The 18565-nt window shown below is 42.3% G+C and overlaps 2 protein-coding genes across 2 annotated transcripts in view; both read left to right on the top strand.

Moving 5' to 3' along the window:
* Positions 1–1597: 1597 nt before the first annotated feature.
* On the top strand, positions 1598–4305 carry LOC109875397 (calcium-activated potassium channel subunit beta-2-like). Its single transcript, XM_031810685.1, has 3 exons — positions 1598–1806; positions 2204–2399; positions 2845–4305. The coding sequence occupies exons 1-3, from the start codon at positions 1739–1741 to the stop codon at positions 3127–3129; spliced, it is 549 nt and encodes a 182-aa protein (XP_031666545.1). The 5' UTR covers positions 1598–1738; the 3' UTR covers positions 3130–4305.
* Positions 4306–5202: 897 nt separating this feature from the next.
* LOC109874860 (phosphatidylinositol 4,5-bisphosphate 3-kinase catalytic subunit alpha isoform) overlaps positions 5203–18565 on the top strand; it is a 22375-nt gene continuing 9012 nt past the window's right edge. The window contains exons 1-11 of the mRNA XM_020466892.2: positions 5203–5419; positions 6380–6788; positions 6961–7170; positions 7312–7562; positions 9648–9893; positions 10207–10292; positions 10428–10533; positions 11038–11190; positions 11456–11590; positions 13311–13435; positions 13673–13754. Coding sequence (XP_020322481.1) covers positions 6437–6788; positions 6961–7170; positions 7312–7562; positions 9648–9893; positions 10207–10292; positions 10428–10533; positions 11038–11190; positions 11456–11590; positions 13311–13435; positions 13673–13754 — 1746 coding nt within the window. The 5' untranslated portion in view covers positions 5203–5419; positions 6380–6436. The remainder of the gene's footprint in view (positions 5420–6379; positions 6789–6960; positions 7171–7311; positions 7563–9647; positions 9894–10206; positions 10293–10427; positions 10534–11037; positions 11191–11455; positions 11591–13310; positions 13436–13672; positions 13755–18565) is intronic.

Below are 18565 nucleotides of genomic sequence, written 5' to 3'. Positions count from 1 at the left end.
CTTAATTATTCTCTCAAAATGGTGGTTACTGTGAATCGTATGCAACCATCTATAATCAATATGTTCTTATCCATGTTCATGTGTAGGGGGGCTCTATCATGCTTAGCTGAGTACTGCCTCCAATTTCCTCCAGTAAGTCCTGAAGTACTGAAATGAATACATTTACAATTGTAACATTATTTTTTTTTAAATAGGAAAATGCATTTTCACTCTAAACATATATGAACTGGCTATTTTCCATGATATGTTTAGAGTAAATGTGGATAATATATTGTAAGATACATATATTTTACACTGTAGTTTCATATACAGTGTGTAAATTATAAGAGAGTATTATTGTCAGGAACCTATATGTGGATACTATAGTTCTTATCAGATCACTAACATTACTATCTGAGAGGTGAAACATATTTGGAATCCATCTTCCCCAATTGTTACGTGCTTTTGTACGTATGTTTCAATATATCTATTGGTATATTTGACTTAAATTTCATTCATGGGCCAGCTGTTGGGAAGCCCTGCAAGGTCAGGCATTGAATTGGACTGAAACACAGGGCTACATTCCATACTTCACTGGACATTCCTTGTATCATTAGCGACAAAATCACTTGCCAGTGCAATTTTAACTTCCATGGTGCATGAAGCACAGCTACAAATCTTTTGGACCAGAAGCTTTTAAAAAGCATTTCCAGCATCCACACTCAGGAGCAGGAGCAAAGGGGACACAGTCTTTGTAAGTATTTCCCTGGTTGAATTCAATACAGGTAGGCTATGCATGCAATTTCAGGCACTCAAGAGGTAACGATTACAGCTATTGATCAAAATGTAGTTTAAAAGAAATGATGCTGTTACGACGTGGCACTTGCAATCATTTAACTTTATTCAACTTCATTTAACTTTAAACCGTCAATCATTTAAGCTGAACTATGTTGATATCCATGCCATTGTCTGTTTAATTTATTCGAGGTTGTGCTATCCAGCAGCGTTTATCGAAGTCTTTGCATTACAATGTTGTCAGTCAGCAACTCATAGACCCATAACTTTTCTGATGTGGGCTTTTTTGGGGGGCTATTTTACTGTTGGTATGGAGACAAGAACATCACACTTTATGTTATGGGAAATTACTTGTTTTGCTAATTGTTACAGAAATTGATTACAATTTGTATTTCTTAATTTGTAAATAATCAAAAGATCAAATCAAACTTTATTTAATGTGCATGTACAATCGCACCACAGTCGAATAGATATATGTTGATCTGTCTATCTATACTATCTATATATAGAGTTCAGAGTGATAGTCTGTCCGCATCGCTTCTTCTGTGAGCAGAGGAGGTTTTGGGGTGTCTGGGAAGATGTTCTTTGTGACAGGGGCCAAAAGTGCAGGAAGGGCATCATCGGGAGGAGGAGCGACGAGGTACAGTGTCACTCTGAAAATCACTCCAATTTAATCATTCATTTACATATATTTTATATTTTATGCTGACATGCAGTGGAGGTTCCCCCAAGTAGGAAACAGACTATGGCTCTCCCCATTATTAAATTGAGGAACATTTCAAACGATTAAAGTAAAAAATAAGTATTCTTGTCAAATTAATTAAAATGGACTTGACCCCAATCCTGGTCTGACCACGACCTCAGGTCCATCTACCAGAAGTTCCGGGATGTTGACCTGCTGGACAAGAAGACGGTGACGGCTCTGAAAGCTGGAGAGGACCGGGCTATTCTCCTGGGCTTGGCCATGGTCATTGCGTCGATCATGGTGTACTTTGTCCTGGGCATCACCATACTACGCTCTTACGCAGACAGGTATTGCACTATCAATCTTGACAGTGGATCATTTTTTGTCTATTTTGTAATTTTCGTGAACTCTGCTGTTGCTAATTCTCAGACTGCAATTCAATCAACCTGCCTTTGTAGTGTTTATGCAGTATGTTTGTTTGTCAGTATTTGTTGTGTGAACACTATGGCACAGCATGCCACAGTATTATGGAGGGTTATCAGGTATCAGTGCAAATGCAATGTTTAAACGCTAAATTGGAATGTGAAAATTACACATCGACCTCCGAGGGGTGTCTACTCTGTATTTTTATATCCCAAAATCATTCTGCAATATTATTTGACCACAGAGATAAATATATGTTTACCTGCCACTGTGTAAAATCCTACAATACCTTAGAATTCTTCCCCTCATCTCTCCATATAGTGTGTGGACAGAGGAGAGTGTCTGTATCGTGGTCAACTCCACCATCATGGCAGACGTGAACTGCTCTTACAGCTGTGGCTCGGACTGCTGGAGAGGCTCTAAGTACCCTTGTCTGCAGGTCTACGTCAGTGTCAACACCACGGGCAGGCTCAGCCGCTTATCTCACAATGAGGAGAGCTGGGACTCCAACTTTGAGGTGAACCGAGGGTCAGAATGGAGGCTGTGAATGACTGAATGGTTTGAAATCTATTGCTGTTGGCACAAGCCAGGGTCATGTGGGCCTGCCTCTTCCTGGTCACGTGGTCAGGAAAACTCCTAGAGCTTTGCATGACTCATGATGCTCTATTTCCATGTTTAAGTCAACAGGAACACAAGTTTATTTGTACGAATAAATATTCACGTTGGGTATCTGGGGATGCTTACAAAGGCACGCAACCGGAAGGTTGCAAGTTCAAACCCTCGAGCTGACATGGTACAAATCTGTCGTTCTGCCCCTGAACAGACAGTTAACCCACTGTTCCTAGGTCGTCATTGAAAATAAGAATTTGTTCTTAACTGACTTGCCTAGTTAAATAAAGGTAAAATAAAATAAATTAAGGGACCTGAACTAACATCATTGCCACCAACTTTTCTCTTTCCAGTGTTTCTACATACCAAAGTGCCAGAAGGACACTGCAGCCATGCACCACATGATCGTGAACATCTCAGAACGCCTGAAGTCGCACCAGCAGGTGCCCTGCTATTACGACCCCAGCGACCAGCAGGAGAGCGCCCTCTTGACCCGACTGTACGACCACAGCGCTGTCTTCTACTCGCTCTTCTGGCCCTCCTGCATGCTTACAGGGGGCATTGCCATCATCTTCATGGTCAAACTCACCCAGTACCTCTCCATTATGTGTGAGCAGGTAGTCAAGATCAAGAGGTGAAGCTTGCTAGCGCAGTAACTGAGAGCGACAAACATGGTCTCCAGTCCAGACAGATAATGACATGAAAGGGATTGTTTTAACCTAATGACCCTGTGACTTCTTGTAATGTCGCTCTCTCAACGCTGAGACATTTGGAACAGGTGGCTTGATTTGCTTCTGTTCTACTTACGGACTGTTGCTAATTGAATGTGAAAGGAATGTTCTGAAATGGACATCTAAGCGGCTAAATTAATGTACGACCTCTGTTGCCTGAAAAGCAACATGCATGCATGCATAGTAGTGGGAAGTAGTTTGGGGGTGGGGACAAACCTTTAGCCCGTGCTGATGCTGCAGATGGCTATATCGGTCTGCTAATACAGGACTATTAAAGGCCCAGTGCACTACTTTTGTGATTTAAAAGAAATGTTTCATAACTTTTTATTTTTAATTCAGATTTTTCAGGGGGTGCTGCAGCACCCTCAGCAACCCTGCTTCCCGCGGCTATGCATACATGTCAGAATATGCAACCTTTTCACAGAAATTAACAGGCTATTTTAATGTTGTTGTTTTTATCTGCCTTGTCATATGTACAGGATACACAATACAATGAAATGCTTACTTGCAGGTTCCCGCTCGACAATGCGACCACAATAAGAAATACTTAGTAAATGATTTGCAGACTTTGAACACGGGGCTCTAACATAAAGTTGGGTACCCTCTCTTACAATCCTACATTTGGAGTAATGTTGAGCACGTGTCCTTTATCTCACAGACGACAATGCCGAGCAAAATTTGTGCTGACGGAATGAGACAGAGTTCATTCTCCCAAATTGTCCACTGTGTTTGCTGAAGATAATTGTTCATGACCTACTGTGTTGAGCAAAGTTAAAACCTTGTGCAGTTCCTGTATGTCATTTTTGCAGAAGAGGGTTAAAGACCATTGTCGAAATATCCGAACTAGCTAGAATATGCTGAATCTAATGGGGAAATTGCTGAATGAGAGCATCAACATATTTTAGGGGTCAGCCATAGATTATATTATTTACAGTTATTACCATTTTATTGTTCAGTCTGTCATACAAAAATTGTGTGCTATGCAAAAATGTTTTTCTTTGTCTTGTGTCTCTCTGATGACAACCAAGGAAAGTTGCTACATCATGTTTATTTTTTATACATTTTGCTCTGTATACAATAAATTACCTCATAAAATAACATATTGATGCAGTTATGACTGCTGTCCCCTTCATAACAATGTTGCCCCCTTGACCAGAAGCATAGTGTAACGGCTGTTTGAAGAAGGTGTGGACCAAAGCGCAGCACGTGTTCATGATTTTTAAACTGACCACTAAACCGTGAATAACCGAAACAGTTCTGTCTTGTGCGCACACACACACACACACACTCACACACACACAAAATAGAGACATAAAAAGGATCTCTAAGGTCAGGGCGTGACACATAGTTTTGGATCGATAGCCATAAGGAGTGACCAGTAGGACTAATTGTTCTAGTGGTCCGCAAGTGCAGGGTTTTGTTCACGTCCAGCATTCAAACAGATTCATCCCTCCTGTTTACCTTACCATCCCTGGCTACCAACTACTGTTGGCTAACCCTGTCTTACATCTCCATATTTATGATACTCATGCATTTTTTAAAAACTTGATTTGTTGCAATGCTGTCAGAATATAACGCTTTTATTTCAGGAATGTGTTTTCTTACAAATATTTTTGAGTGTTTTAACACTTTTAAATAGTATGTCAAATGTTTAAAATGCTGTTGGTGAGATGTCATAAATTGTTTGAATAGAAGACAGAAAGAACATTCTATGCATCATGTCTTCCGAGGTCAAAAGCCCGATGCCATGGTCGTCACTAGTTTCTATAGCCACAAAGTCCTAAACCCCGCCCATTTCTAAAATGTATATTCTTAAAATTGTATTTTAAACCTAATCCTAACCTAAACCACACTGTCAACCTTATGTTCAACCCTAACCTTATATTAAGACCAAACAGCTGTATATATCTTAATTTGTCAATTTGGATTTTGTGGCTATAGAAGCTAGTGGAAACCGCCAGGCAGGCAGCTTTGTCAAACGAACATTAAGCTCTCTGACCAGCGGCTTGCGAGCAATCAAAATGCCGTTTTTTCGCTATTCAGCTGGGCATCACGACATGGAATGTAATGGACTTATTATTTGGGAAAACATTCATATTGACAGCGAAAGACGTCTTTGTTGAGAAACCGGACTGTCCCGACATTTGGATGGAGTAGCAAGCCAGCGCTACGACTGAGGGCGAGAGGTCTAGAACGGGTAGGAATATGGTTTGTTTAGCTAACTAGCTCACAGTTGCCTCAAATTTGCTAGCTGTTCTCGGGAGAAAGTTGCATGTTATGACTGAAAACAGGGCGTTACTTGAGCGAGACGATAACCAAACTAATGTTTGCCTGCAAATGCCAGGTATTTTGTCATAAAATTTAAAATGTTGTCAAAAGACAATCATAACTAATAAATACATAATTTAACGAGACAACAACACGGCTAGTTGTAAATATGATGAGGCATTGACATTGGACATTGAGCTTGTGCCAGCTAGCCTAGCTAAGTCTGCACAAACAACTAGCTTGCTAATGGCTAACGTAGCGGTTTGTTAGCTAGCTAGCGGCACCGGTGTTTTAGTTAGCTAAGTTGAACCCTGTCACTCACTAGCTATAGATGCATTCTAGTGAGCAAATAACAATTGCCGGTTAGTTCTCAAACGTGTGCCATCCTAATATACCCATAGGACAGAATTGAATGATGTTACAAAATTCTCTAAACCGCTAACTGTTAGTTAGCATGCTAGGTAGCTACTTCATTAACTAGCTAACTACAGTCTTCCCGTTCCATTACTTGTGACACTTTGCTTCACCACTGTTAGTTTGTCAGATTACACAGTGAGTGACCTGTCAACCTCTCCACGTAGCTATCAAACTGTCTATTGTTATGTAAAATATTTTCTTCGAGCAACATCTGTCCAAGAGGAACTGTAGTTTCCTGCTTGAGCTGTCCCCATGCATTTCCATTTTTTTTGTTGGACAATGAACAATATAACTTATTTTATAATGTAGTGTAAGCAACTGCCTGCTATAATATGATAGTTATTAGTGAGCATTTGCACTCAATGCCTCTGCTCTCATTAAACATATTTAGTAGCTAACTATCTCATGCAGAATGGAAATTTTATAAATGGGTCACTGCATCTTATGTAATTGCCTCTCTCTCTCTCTCCAGCTGGTCGACCCAACTCATTGTAATTATTAGCATAGTGAGGCAGCTGACCCGACCACCATGCCTCCCAGGCCATCTTCGGGGGAACTATGGGGCATGCACTTGATGCCCCCAAGCATCATGGTGGACTGCCTTCTCCCCAATGGGATGATTCTGACATTGGAGTGCACACGTGAGGCCACACTCATTTCGGTGAAACACGAACTCTTCAAGGAGGCCAGGAAGTATCCGCTCCACCACCTCCTACAGGAGGAGACCTCCTACATCTTTGTCAGCGTTACCCAAGAGGCTGAGAGAGAGGAGTTCTACGATGAGACGAGGAGACTGTGCGACCTAAGGCTTTTTCAGGCCTTCCTGAAAGTCATCGAGCCAGTAGGCAACCGAGAGGAGAAAATACTCAACCGAGAAATTGGTATGTCTCTTGTATTCTTTATACAAAGTCACTGACGTCGCATAAGCACACAGAGAATGGTGTGACCTCAGGCCGTTTTCAAATCAAGCCCTCAAATTTCATGAATACTGAGAGGATAAAGCTTGATAAAATGTAGCTGTAGAAGTGCATTAATTATTTTTTTTGTGTGCAGGTTTTGCTATAGGAATGCCCATATGCGAGTTTGACCTGGTCAAGGACGCAGAGGTCCAGGACTTTAGAAGGAACATATTAAATGTCTGCAAGGAGTCTGTGGACCTCCGAGACACTAACGGACCCATCAGTAGAGCGTTGTACGTCTACCCTCCCAATGTAGAGTCGTCAGTAGAACTACCTAAGCACATCTTCAATAAGCTTGACAAAGGTAGGACATGGGAGACACAATGAAGTTTTGGGGTCTGTGGCAAAGGGAAAATAGCACAGCCACGTACGGCCTACATTTGTATCAACTTGGCTTACCACGTTATGATACTTTAATAACATGTTTATTCCTCTTTCCCTCCAGGTCAAATCATAGTGGTCATATGGGTCATCGTGTCACCGAGCAACGACAAGCAGAAGTACACGCTGAAGATCAACCATGACTGCGTGCCGGAGCACGTGATCGCAGAGGCCATCCGCAAGAAGACACGTAGCATGCTGCTGTCCCACGAGCAGCTCAAGATGTGCGTGCAGGAGTATCAGGGCAAGTACATCCTCAAGGTGTGCGGCTGCGACGAGTACCTGCTGGAGAAATACCCCCTGAGTCAATACAAGGTAAACACACACTGCTCTGATGCCTACTCCATATCTTGAATAGGGATACATTCAAACATCTGTAGTTAGTATCTTGCCTGTGGGTTTTTTGAATATGAGCGAATCGAAAGAAGAAATTCCCAAATAAGGCTTTTTTTGACGACAGTCTGTGATTTGAAACTTTTGTCTTTGAAAAAGAATGTTGGACATTCTTTCTTTGAATCCTGTCTGTAGCATGTTTGAATGACTGTCCAATGACTAGCTAGTAGAGGTCGACAGAGTATAATTTTTCGCCGATACCGATTATTGGAGGACCCAAAAAAGCAGATGCCGATTAATCTGACATTTTTTATTTAATTGTAATAATGACAATTACAACAATACTGAATGAACACTTATTTAAACTTAATATAATACATCAATAAAAATATATTTAGCCTCAAATAAATAATGAAACATGTTCAATTTGGTTTAAATAATGCAAAAACAAAGTGTTGGAGATGTAAAAGTGCAATATGTGCCATGTGAAAAAAAAAGCTAACGTTTAAGTTCCTTGCTCAGAACATATGAAAGCTGGTGGTTCCTTTTAACATGAGACTTCACTATTCCAAGGTAAGAGGTTTTCGGTTGTATTTATAGGACTATATCTCTATACCATTTGCATTTCATATACCTTTGACTATTGGATGTTCTTATAGGAACTTTAGTATTGCCAGTGTAACAGTATAGCTTCTGTCCCTCTCCTCGCCCCTACCTGGGTTCGAACCAGGAACACTTCGACAACAGCCACCCTCGAAGCAGCAATAACCATGCAGAGCAAGGGGAACAACTACTCCAAGTCTCAGAGCAAGTAACGTTTGAAACGCTATTAGCGCGCACCCCGCTAACTAGCTAGCCATTTCACATCGGTTACACCAGCCTAATCTTGGGAGTTGATAGGCATGAAGTCATAAACAGCGCAATGCTTGAAGCATAGGGAAGAGCTGCTGGCAAAACGCACAAAAGTGCTGTTTGAATGAATGCTTACAAGCCTGCTGGTGCCTACCATCGCTCAGTCAGACTGCTATATAAAATCATAGACTTAATTATAATGTAACACACAAATGCGAGCCTTTGGTCAAATCCTGAAACTGTCATTTCGATAACAAAACGTTTATTATTTCAGTGAAATACGGAACCGTTCTGTATTTTATCTAACGGGTGGCATCCCTAAGTCTAAATATTCCTGTTCCATTGCACAACCTTCAATGTTATGTCATAATTACGTAAAATTCTGGCAAATTAGTTCGCAATGAGCCAGGCAGCCCAAACTGTTGCATATACCCTGACTCTGCGTGCAATGAACACAAGAGAAGTGACACAATTTCACCTGGTTAATATTGCCTACTAACCTAGCTAAATATGCAGGTTTAAAAATATATACTTCTGTGTCTTGATTTTAAGAAAGGCATTGGTGTTTATGGTTAGGTACAGTCGTGCAACGATTGTGCTTTTTTCGCAAATGCGCTTTTGTTAAATCATCCCCCTGCGTTGCATCGATTATATGCAACGCAGGACACGCTAGATAAACTAGTAATATCATCAACCATGTGTAGTTATAACTAGTGATTATGATTGTTTTTTATGAGAAGTTTAATGCTAGCTAGCAACTTACCATGGCTTCTTACTGCATTCGCGTAACAGGCGGGCTCCTCGTGAGGCAGGTGGTTAGAGCATTGGACTAGTTAACTGTAAGGTTGCAAGATTGAATCCCGGAGCTGACAAGGTAAAAATCTGTCGTTCTGCCCCTGAACAGGCAGTTAACCCACTGTTCCGAGGCCGTCATTGAAAATAAGAATGTGTTCTTAACTGACTTGCCTAGTTAAATAAATAAAGGTGTAAAAACAAATCGGCCAAATCTGTGTCCAAAAATACAGATTTCCGATTGTTATGAAAACTTGAAATCGGCCCTAATTAGTCGTCCATTTCGATTAATCGGTCGACCTCTACTAGCAAGCAATGTTACACAGGTAATAGCAACTGTGCAAAACAATGTTTTCATTTCTTTGCATGTTTAATACCTCTCGCTTGGTGTAGCGTCTAATGTCTATTGCCTTTCCTTCCCAGTATGTGAGGAGTTGCATCATGCTGGGGCGCATGCCCAACCTCATGCTAATGGCCAAGGACAGCCTGTACTCACAGCTGCCCATCGATACCTTTACCATGCCCTCGTATGCCCGCCGCATCTCCACGGCCACTCCCTACATGAATGGCGAGACGGCCACCAAGTCTCTGTGGACCATCAACGGCACTCTGAGGATAAGGATACTGTGTGCCACCTACGTCAATGTCAACATCAGGGACATTGACAAGGTACTGTACTTGAGGACCTTTGGGTGGTGTTCACTAGGGCGTATCAAAATGTTTTGCAACGGAAAACAAAAACCCATGTTCTTATTAAACAAGTTCAAGAAGAACCTCCATGTTTCCCCCAAAACAATCCTCACTGATCCCGGTTGTCAGTTCTGTTCAGTGCAGGTCCTCGTGGAGAAGGGGAACTACATTTTAGATCACGTTTGGGGCCCAAATGTTCTGGATATCATTGTTGTTTTTAGTAGTGCAATAAAGGTTTTCTGTCAAAGACATCTATGTAAATTATTCATGTGTGTCTCTGCTATTGATCTAGATCTACGTCCGGACTGGGATTTACCACGGTGGGGAGCAGCTGTGTGACAACGTGAACACTCAGCGCGTGCCATGCTCAAACCCCAGGTATGCCAACCTGCATCCATAATAAATTACTTTCTTAATGAAGTACTTGCTAAATCACATACTGTAGTGTAGCCTACTTAATGTTAGCTTCATAGGGATGTCTGTTTGAGAGAATGTTTTTGTTGTACATCCAAGGTGGAACGAGTGGCTGAACTACGACATGTACATTCCAGACATCCCCCGCGCTGCCCGACTCTGTCTGTCAATCTGTTCTGTGAAAGGGAGGAAGGGGGCCAAAGAGGTGAGCCCTCCCTCCTTCCCACCGGTTTCAGGAATTTGTTGTTTCTGACAGAAAATAGTTACTTTGGTTTGACCAAAGTATCAATAGTGTAAATCAGGTCTTTGGCCCCCAGGTATTTTGAGTTAATGTCGGTGTTACTGTTGTCATGGAGGCTGGAGGGAAACAGCTTTTTGGGCCTGATGTGGCCTCCGGGCCGCCAGTCAGTTTGAGATCCCTGGTGTAGATTAATAATGATTGGGGAATACGTGGAAAAAGTAAATGAATTTGGTGTTTGGGTAGTGTAATTGATATGAACAGTACCACTCACTTTCCTGGCTTTGACAAATCCTACTTGTGTGTCACATGTGTTTTTCTTTGCACAACAATAGCTTTCAATCTCGTACTTGTATAGCTTGGGATTCTATATCCTCTTTATACATTTTTAACCTCGATTTACATTGATCCCAATTTCAATGCAACTCCATACATTGACTACAATCCATCATTGTGCTAATGTTGCTGCAGGAGCACTGTCCACTAGCCTGGGGAAACATCAACCTGTTTGATTACACCCACACGCTGGTGGCTGGAAAGATGGCCCTCAACCTATGGCCCGTGCCCCACGGCCTGGAAGACCTGCTCAATGCTATCGGAGTCACCGGCTCCAATCCGAACAAGGTCTGAGGTGTTGGCTAGCTAGCTACACGCGCATATGGAAAGACATGCATTGGATCTAACACACACACACACACACACACACACACACAAACAAAGCTACAGTTAGAAATAATCTGCATCTCTCACTGTCTAAGCCTCTTATCCATCTTTATTAATTACTCATTGACACACAAGTTAATCCCACAATAATAGGGTGCCGTTGTTCTCATAAGCCCTTTTGGATGACCCCAAATGACCTTTCCATTATATTGCTCTGGGCCCACAGGAAACCCCTTGCCTGGAGCTGGAGTTTGACCATTTCAGTAACCCAGTGAAGTTCCCCGACATGCCGGCCATCGAGGAGCACGCCAACTGGAACATATCCCGGGAGCTGGGCTTCAACTATTGCCACACCGGTTTGGTAAGTCCCAAGTGTTTTTGTTTGGTCTAAGTCAATATTGACATTGTATGTTAATCTGTTGTAATGATTTAACCTTTTCACGTATGAGATCCAAATATCTTGTTTAATTAACAGTCGCACAAGTGTATTTAAAAAAAAAAAAAATGTTATGTTCGTGATGTCTGAATGTACTCGCTGTTACAAAATGTGATTGTTACACAGCAGGACAGTTAACCCGTGCTGCCCTCAAACCAAGGCACGCTGCCTACTAATTATCTATAGACTATGTCAATTACACATGATGTGTGTAAAATAGTTTTTTTTTGTTGAAAGGTTGTTCTTATTATGATGCGCTAAGCTATTTGCCAGCTATGTGTGGCACCATGTTCGTTGACATTATAACAATGCATTCTGGTTGTCAGACCAAAGATGTTAAAAAAAAAATAAAGTTTTATAACGAGGTGATGGGATAGTTCACTTGACTGATGGAACTCTGAAAAATATGTGGTCAAATCGTGACGTCAGTGATCTTCAGGTCGGAAAGTCTGAGCTCTAGAAAGAGGCCTGAGATTCAGAGTTGGCATTTTTCCCAGCCTGAGCTCCCCCCCCTAAGTTAACAGTTGTCTTCTATGCACTAAAGTCGGATGTCTGAGATTTCAGAGTTCCCATGAACGTGGCGTCCGATTGTATCTATGGTACCTCTGGGTTTTTATTTTTATTTAGTGTATGAACTTCTGTGTTTGCCCCCCCTTTTATTGATAAATCCCTCATCATAGTAATATTTCCTGCATCATAAACCACCTCCCTAAAAAGGGCTTCATCCGTGTTTAACTCGCGCTACAGTTAGGCTAGCTTGTATTTGTAGTGATGATCTGTGAGGTGATAATGTTTTACATCAAACAGTTTGGCCACTTTTCAGAACATTACAAATAAGTTCATATTTTTCAGGCAATGGGAGCAGCCATCTTTGACTTTGTTTATTTGCATCTTGTAGCCAAAGGCATTCTGGGATTAGGGAGTTTTCGCTTATCAAACAAACTAACATGGCTGCCATCATAAAGAATTTAGCTGCTGATAGCTTAGCTCCCACGCATCTCTTTTCTAAACAATATTACTCCCTTGTGCTTACCAGAGATGTGGTACATTGTAAACAAGTCTAGCTGTTAAGTTAGTGGCTTTTTTTCATTTTTTTCAGCAAAACCTGTTATTTATACTGGTTTATGTAATGAATGTGGATGTTCCGTATGATTGGCTGAAGTTCACTTTTATTGTTAAAAAAAATATATATAAAAAAAAAAGTGAGATTTAGGATAAAGTTGTAAAGACCTTTTATTTCCCATCAGTACACAACATTGTTTAGATGCTTTTCAGACAACAATGCTGGTTAGACGTGTTTGTTACAACATACGTTTGGTTGCTACTGTTTCAATCACATATTTGCAACGGTACGCTGCAGGGACCACTCAACAATTGTCACAAATGTGATCGTACTTGTCAACAGCATTAACCCTTTGACGTGTGTGTGTGTACTAGAGATGCCCCAGGAGACACTGGTGACATGTTCATGAGGCACAAAACATGAACAAAATGCTTTGAACCAGGTGTGAACCGGTGTGTCCAATATGAACTCCAGTTTCGTTTTCTATTGCGAAACCTTTTACAACTGAGTGATTATTGAACGTGACCCTGCTTTCCACCAGTACTGTAGTTTTAATAAGAAGCATAATGTTCTCTATTGCAGAGTAACAGACTGGCAAGGGACAACCCTCTGACGGACAGCGACAACGAACAGCTGCGCCTGGTGTGTAACAGAGACCCACTGTCTGAAATAACTGAGCAGGAGAAGGACTTCCTCTGGAGGCACAGGTATTACTCTGTGTGCTTTATCAACAAATACATATATTTATATTATGAAAAAAGCATAAACAAAACCCATGTAAGATTTATCCAACATTTCTTACACCTGAAATAGTTTGGTTACTTGCTCAAGCTACTGGTTATAATAATAAGATGTGTGCTGCTCATGATTTGAGAAGTGTGTGATCTTAATGGAGGAAAGCAATTTTCTACATTCAAATGTTTGCTATTTTTCTCTTACTGTAGACATTACTGCGTCAGTATCCCGGAGATACTGCCCAAGATTCTCCTGGCAGTGAAATGGAACTCCAGGGATGAGGTTGCACAGGTAAACAGTCTCTCATTTCAATTGCTGTCTTTATAGCCTACCATGGCAAGGGGACATTTTGATATACACTGAACAAAAATATAAACACAACAATTACAGTTCATATAAAGAAATCGGTCCATTTAAATAAATTGGGCCCTAATCTATGGATTTCACATGACTGGGAATACAGCTATCCTTTAAGTAGGGGCGTGGAAAAACCAGTCAAATCAAAGTTTATTTGTCACGTGCGCCGATTACAACAACCTTACAGTGAAATGCTTACTTACAGGCTCTAACCAACAGTGCAAAAAAGGTATTAGGTGAACAATGGGTAAGTAAAGAAATAAGACAGGCTATATACAGTAGTGAGGCTATATACCAGTGGTTGGACGTCAGGGCCAGCAAGGCCTTCTCTGCTGGCCTAAACATCATCAGAATATAATTTAAAAATATATATATTTTCCCACAAATATGTATTAAATTATTCCCCAGAGTAAGAGTTATACTCTTCATTTCATAGCTTTCCTCTTGGTTGCACTGCTTCCAGACCCAGGTTGAGATTTGGAGGGCTGGTCTTTGTTAGATCTTTTATCCAATCATATTCAGCCATCATGAGTTGCCAGGGGTCTAAAATCGGCCCTCAGGATCAACAGTGCAGGCGCTCGTTGCTTGAAGTGAATGGAAATGAAAATTTTGTGTTAACCAATCAGCTTTAGAGTTGGCTGTTGTACGCCTGCTGGCTGGCTCCAGTGTTACACAGGAGCCAGCTAGCAGGCGTAGTGCGTGCACGTCTTTTGATTGGATTACCAATATTGAGAGGCAGGTCCTATGGGCAGGTCTATGCAGAACCTCAGAACTTGGAAACTGAATTTGATAAACAAATTCATTTGCGTACTACTAAGCTGTTTTTTTTCAACCCACAATGGCGGAAGGAGGAGAAGATACCGATTTGGTCGAGGATATAATTTAACGCCATTCTCAAGACGAACTTTTCAAGAAAAGTTAGACATTGTAATGAGAGGTCGCCCGACGCAGACGCTACAAAGCCTGTCACAGGTGGGAAAGGGGTTTGTTCGCCACTTTCAAAGTTCCAACTACAAGCGCTATCAATTGCTCACAGGCTCCGAGAAGCACTGCAAATTGTACTGCTGGGACTGCCTATTATTTGCAAGTGATGGATTTGGTGTTTGGAGCCACACTGGCTTTGCAAACTTGAGTTGTCTAACCAAGGCAGCAACGAGACACCAAAGTATGGCTAGGCACTTACAAGCAATGGTGCTTTTGAAAACTTTTGGGGATACCCGAGTGGATCTACAGCTCAACGAAGAAGCGCGCAGGGCAACGTAGCTGCACAATGAAAAGGTGAAGAAAAATAGGGAAATATTTAAAAGACTCATTGATAATGCCAGAATTTCAATAACTGAACTCATGGCCGCAGTCTTGGACGTGGACAATATTTTTAGATGTACATTTTTTTTTGCATTTTATATGTACATTTCTGTGGGTGACACCTGGTTATACTGCGTTTCTGTCTAAATGTATAGTGTCTAGAGCCATGGCATCATAATGATGGTAATAAGAGGTGGATTAATTCGGGTGGGACTGTGTAGGACCTCACTGAAGGCTCAGGCCCACGGTACGCCACTGCTATATACAGTAGCGAAGCAAACATACAGACACCTGTTAGTCAGGCTGATTTGAAGTAGTATGTAGATATGGTTAAAGTGACTGCATATATGATGAACAGAGAGTAGCAGTAGCGTAAAAGTGGGGGGGGGTGGGACACAATGCGGTTAGCCAATGTGCGGGAGCACTGGTTGGTCGGCCCAATTGAGGTAGTATGTACAGTGAGGGGGAAAAAAGTATTTGATCCCCTGCTGATTTTGTACGTTTGCCCACTGACAAATGATCAGTCTATAATTTTAATGGTAGGTTTATTTGAACATTGAGCGACAGAATAACAAAAATCCAGAAAAACGCATGTCAAAAATGTTATAAATTGATTTGCATTTTAATGAGGGAAGTAAGTATTTGACCCCTTCTCAATCAAAGATTTCTGGCTCCCAGGGGTCTTTTATACAGGTAACAAGCTGAGATTAAGAGCACACTCTTAAAGGGAGTGCTCCTAATCTGTTTGTTATGTGTAAAAGACACCTGTCCACAGAATCAATCAATCAGATTCCAAACTCTCCACCATTGCCAAGACCAAAGAGCTCTCCAAGGATGTCAGGGACAAGATTGTAGACTTACACAAAGCTGGAATGGGCTACGAGACCATCGCCAAGCAGCTTGGTGAGAAGGTGACAACAGTTGGTGCGATTATTCGCAAATGGAAGAAACACAAAATAACTGTCAATCGGCCTGGGGCTCCACGCAAGATCTCACCTCATGGAGTTGCAATGATCATGAGAACGGTGAGGAATCAGCCCAGAACTACGCGGGAGGATCTTGTCAATGATCTCAAGGCAGCTGGGACCATAGTCACCAAGAAAACAATTGGTAACACACTACGCCGTGAAGGACTGAAATCCTGCAGCGCCCGCAAGGTCCCCCTGCACAAGAAAGCACATATACATGCCCATCTGAAGTTTGCCAATTAACATCTGAATGAGTCAGAGGACAACTGGGTGAAAGTGTTGTGGTCAGATGAGACCTAAATGGAGCTCTTTGGCATCAACTCAACTTGCCGTGTTTGGAGGGGGAGGAATGCTGGCTATGACCCCAAGAACACAATCAAACATGGCAGTGGAAACATTATGCTTTGGGGGTGTTTTTCTGCTAAGGGGACAGGACAAATTCACCGCATCAAAGGGACGATGGATGGGGCCATGTACCGTCAAATCTTGGGTGAGAACCTCCTTCCCTCAGCCAGGGCATTGAAAATGGGTCGTGGGTGGGTATTCCAGCATGACAATGACCCAAAACACACGGCCAAGGCAACAAAGGAGTGGCTCAAGAAGAAGCACAAGGTCCTGGAGTGGCCTAGCCAGTCTCCAGACCTTAATCCCATAGAAAATCTGTGGAGGGAGTGAAGGTTCGAGTTGCCAAACGTCAGCCTCAACCTTAATGACTTGGAGAAGATCTGCAAAGAGGAGTGGGACAAAATCCCTCCTGAGATGTGTGGGAACCTGGTGGCCAACTACAAGAAACGTCTGACCTCTGATTGCCAACAAGGGTTTTGCCACCAAGTACTAACTCATGTTTTGCAGAGGGGTCAAATACTTATTTCCTTCATTAAAATGCAAATCAGTTTATAACATTTTTGACATGCGCTTTTCTGGATTTTTTTTGCTTGTTATTCTGTCTCTCACTGTTCAAATAAACCTACCATTAAAATTTTAGACTGATCATTTCTTTGTCCGTGGGCAAATGTACAAAATCAGCAGGGGATCAAATATTTTTTTCCCTCACTGTACATGAATGTATAGTTAAAGTGACTGCATATATAATAAATGAAGTAGCAGCAGTGTAAAAAGAGGGGTTGGGGAGGCACACAATGCAAATAGTCTGGGTAGCCATTTGATTACCTGTTTAGGAGTCTTATGGCTTGGGGGTAAAAACTGTTGAGAAGCTTTTTTTGTCCTAGACATGGCACTCTGGTACGTCCTTCCATGCGGTAGTAGAGAGAACAATCTATGACTGAGGTGGCTGGGGTCTTTGACAATTTTTAGGTCCTTCCTCTGACACCGCCTCGTGTTGAGGTCCTGGATGACGGGCAGCTTCGCCCCAGGGATGTACTGGGCCGTACGCACTACCCTCTGTAGTGCCTTGCGGTCAGAGGCCGAGTAATTGCCGTACCAGGCAGTGATGCAACCAGTCAGGATGTTGCAGCTGTAGAACCATTTGAGGATCTCAGGACCCATGCCAAATCTTTTTAGTTTCCTTAGGGGTAATCGGCTTTGTCGTGCCCTCTTCACGTCAGTCTTGGTGTGTTTGGACCATTATAGTTTGTTGATGTGGACACCAAGGAACTTGAAGCTCTCAACCTGCTCCACTACAGCCCCGTCAATGAGAATGGGGGCATGCTCGGTCCTCCTTTTCCTGTAGTCCACAATCATCTCCTTAGTCTTGGTTACATTGAGGGATAGGTTGTTATTCTGGCACCACCCGGCCAGGTCTCTGACCTCCCTATAGGCTCTCTTCGTTGATCAGGCCTACTGTTGTGTCGTCTGCAACCTTAATGATGGAGTTGGCGTCATGCCTGGCCATGCAGTCATGGGTGAACAGGGAGTACAGGAGGGGACTGAGCACGCACCCCTGGGGAGCTCCAGTGTTGAGGATCAGCATGGCAGATGTGTTGCTACCTACCCTCACCACCTGGGGGCGGCCCGTCGAAGTCCAGGATCCAGTTGCAGAGAGAGGTGTTTAGTCCCAGGATCCTTAGCTTAGTGATGAGCTTTGAGGGTACTATGATGTTGAACGCTGAGCTGTAGTCAATGAATAGCATTCTCACATAGTTGTTATTTTTGTCCAGGTGGGAAAGGGCAGTGTTGAGTGCAATAGAGATTGCATGGATCTGTTTGGGCGGTATGCAAATTAGTGGGTCTAGGGTTTCTGGGATAATGGTGTTGATGTGAGCCATTACCATCCTTTCAAAGCACTGTAGTCATTTGGGCAGGTTGCCTTTGTGTTCTTGGTCACAGGAACTATGGTGGTTTGCTTGAAGCATGTTGGTATTAGACTCAATCAGGGACATGATGAAAATGTCAGTGACGACACCTGCCAGTTGGTCAGCACATTCCCGGAGCACAAGTCCTGGTAATCCGTCTGGCCCCACAGCCTTGTATATGTTGACATCTTTAAAGGTCTTATTCACGTTGGCTACGGAG

This window comes from Oncorhynchus kisutch, linkage group LG30, assembly GCF_002021735.2.
Source record: "Oncorhynchus kisutch isolate 150728-3 linkage group LG30, Okis_V2, whole genome shotgun sequence".
NCBI lineage: Eukaryota > Metazoa > Chordata > Actinopteri > Salmoniformes > Salmonidae > Oncorhynchus > Oncorhynchus kisutch.
Note: the sequence above shows the minus strand (reverse complement) of the source record. Positions and strands in the feature narration are given on the sequence as shown.

Coding starts and splice junctions, on each gene's coding strand:
- LOC109875397 (XM_031810685.1), top strand. CDS start 1,739: ATGGTCATTGCGTCGATCATGGTGTACTTTGTCCTGGGCATCACCATA. Junction 1,807..2,203: donor CTACGCTCTTACGCAGACAG/GTATTGCACTAT, acceptor CTCTCCATATAG/TGTGTGGACAGAGGAGAGTG. Junction 2,400..2,844: donor GCTGGGACTCCAACTTTGAG/GTGAACCGAGGG, acceptor TTCTCTTTCCAG/TGTTTCTACATACCAAAGTG.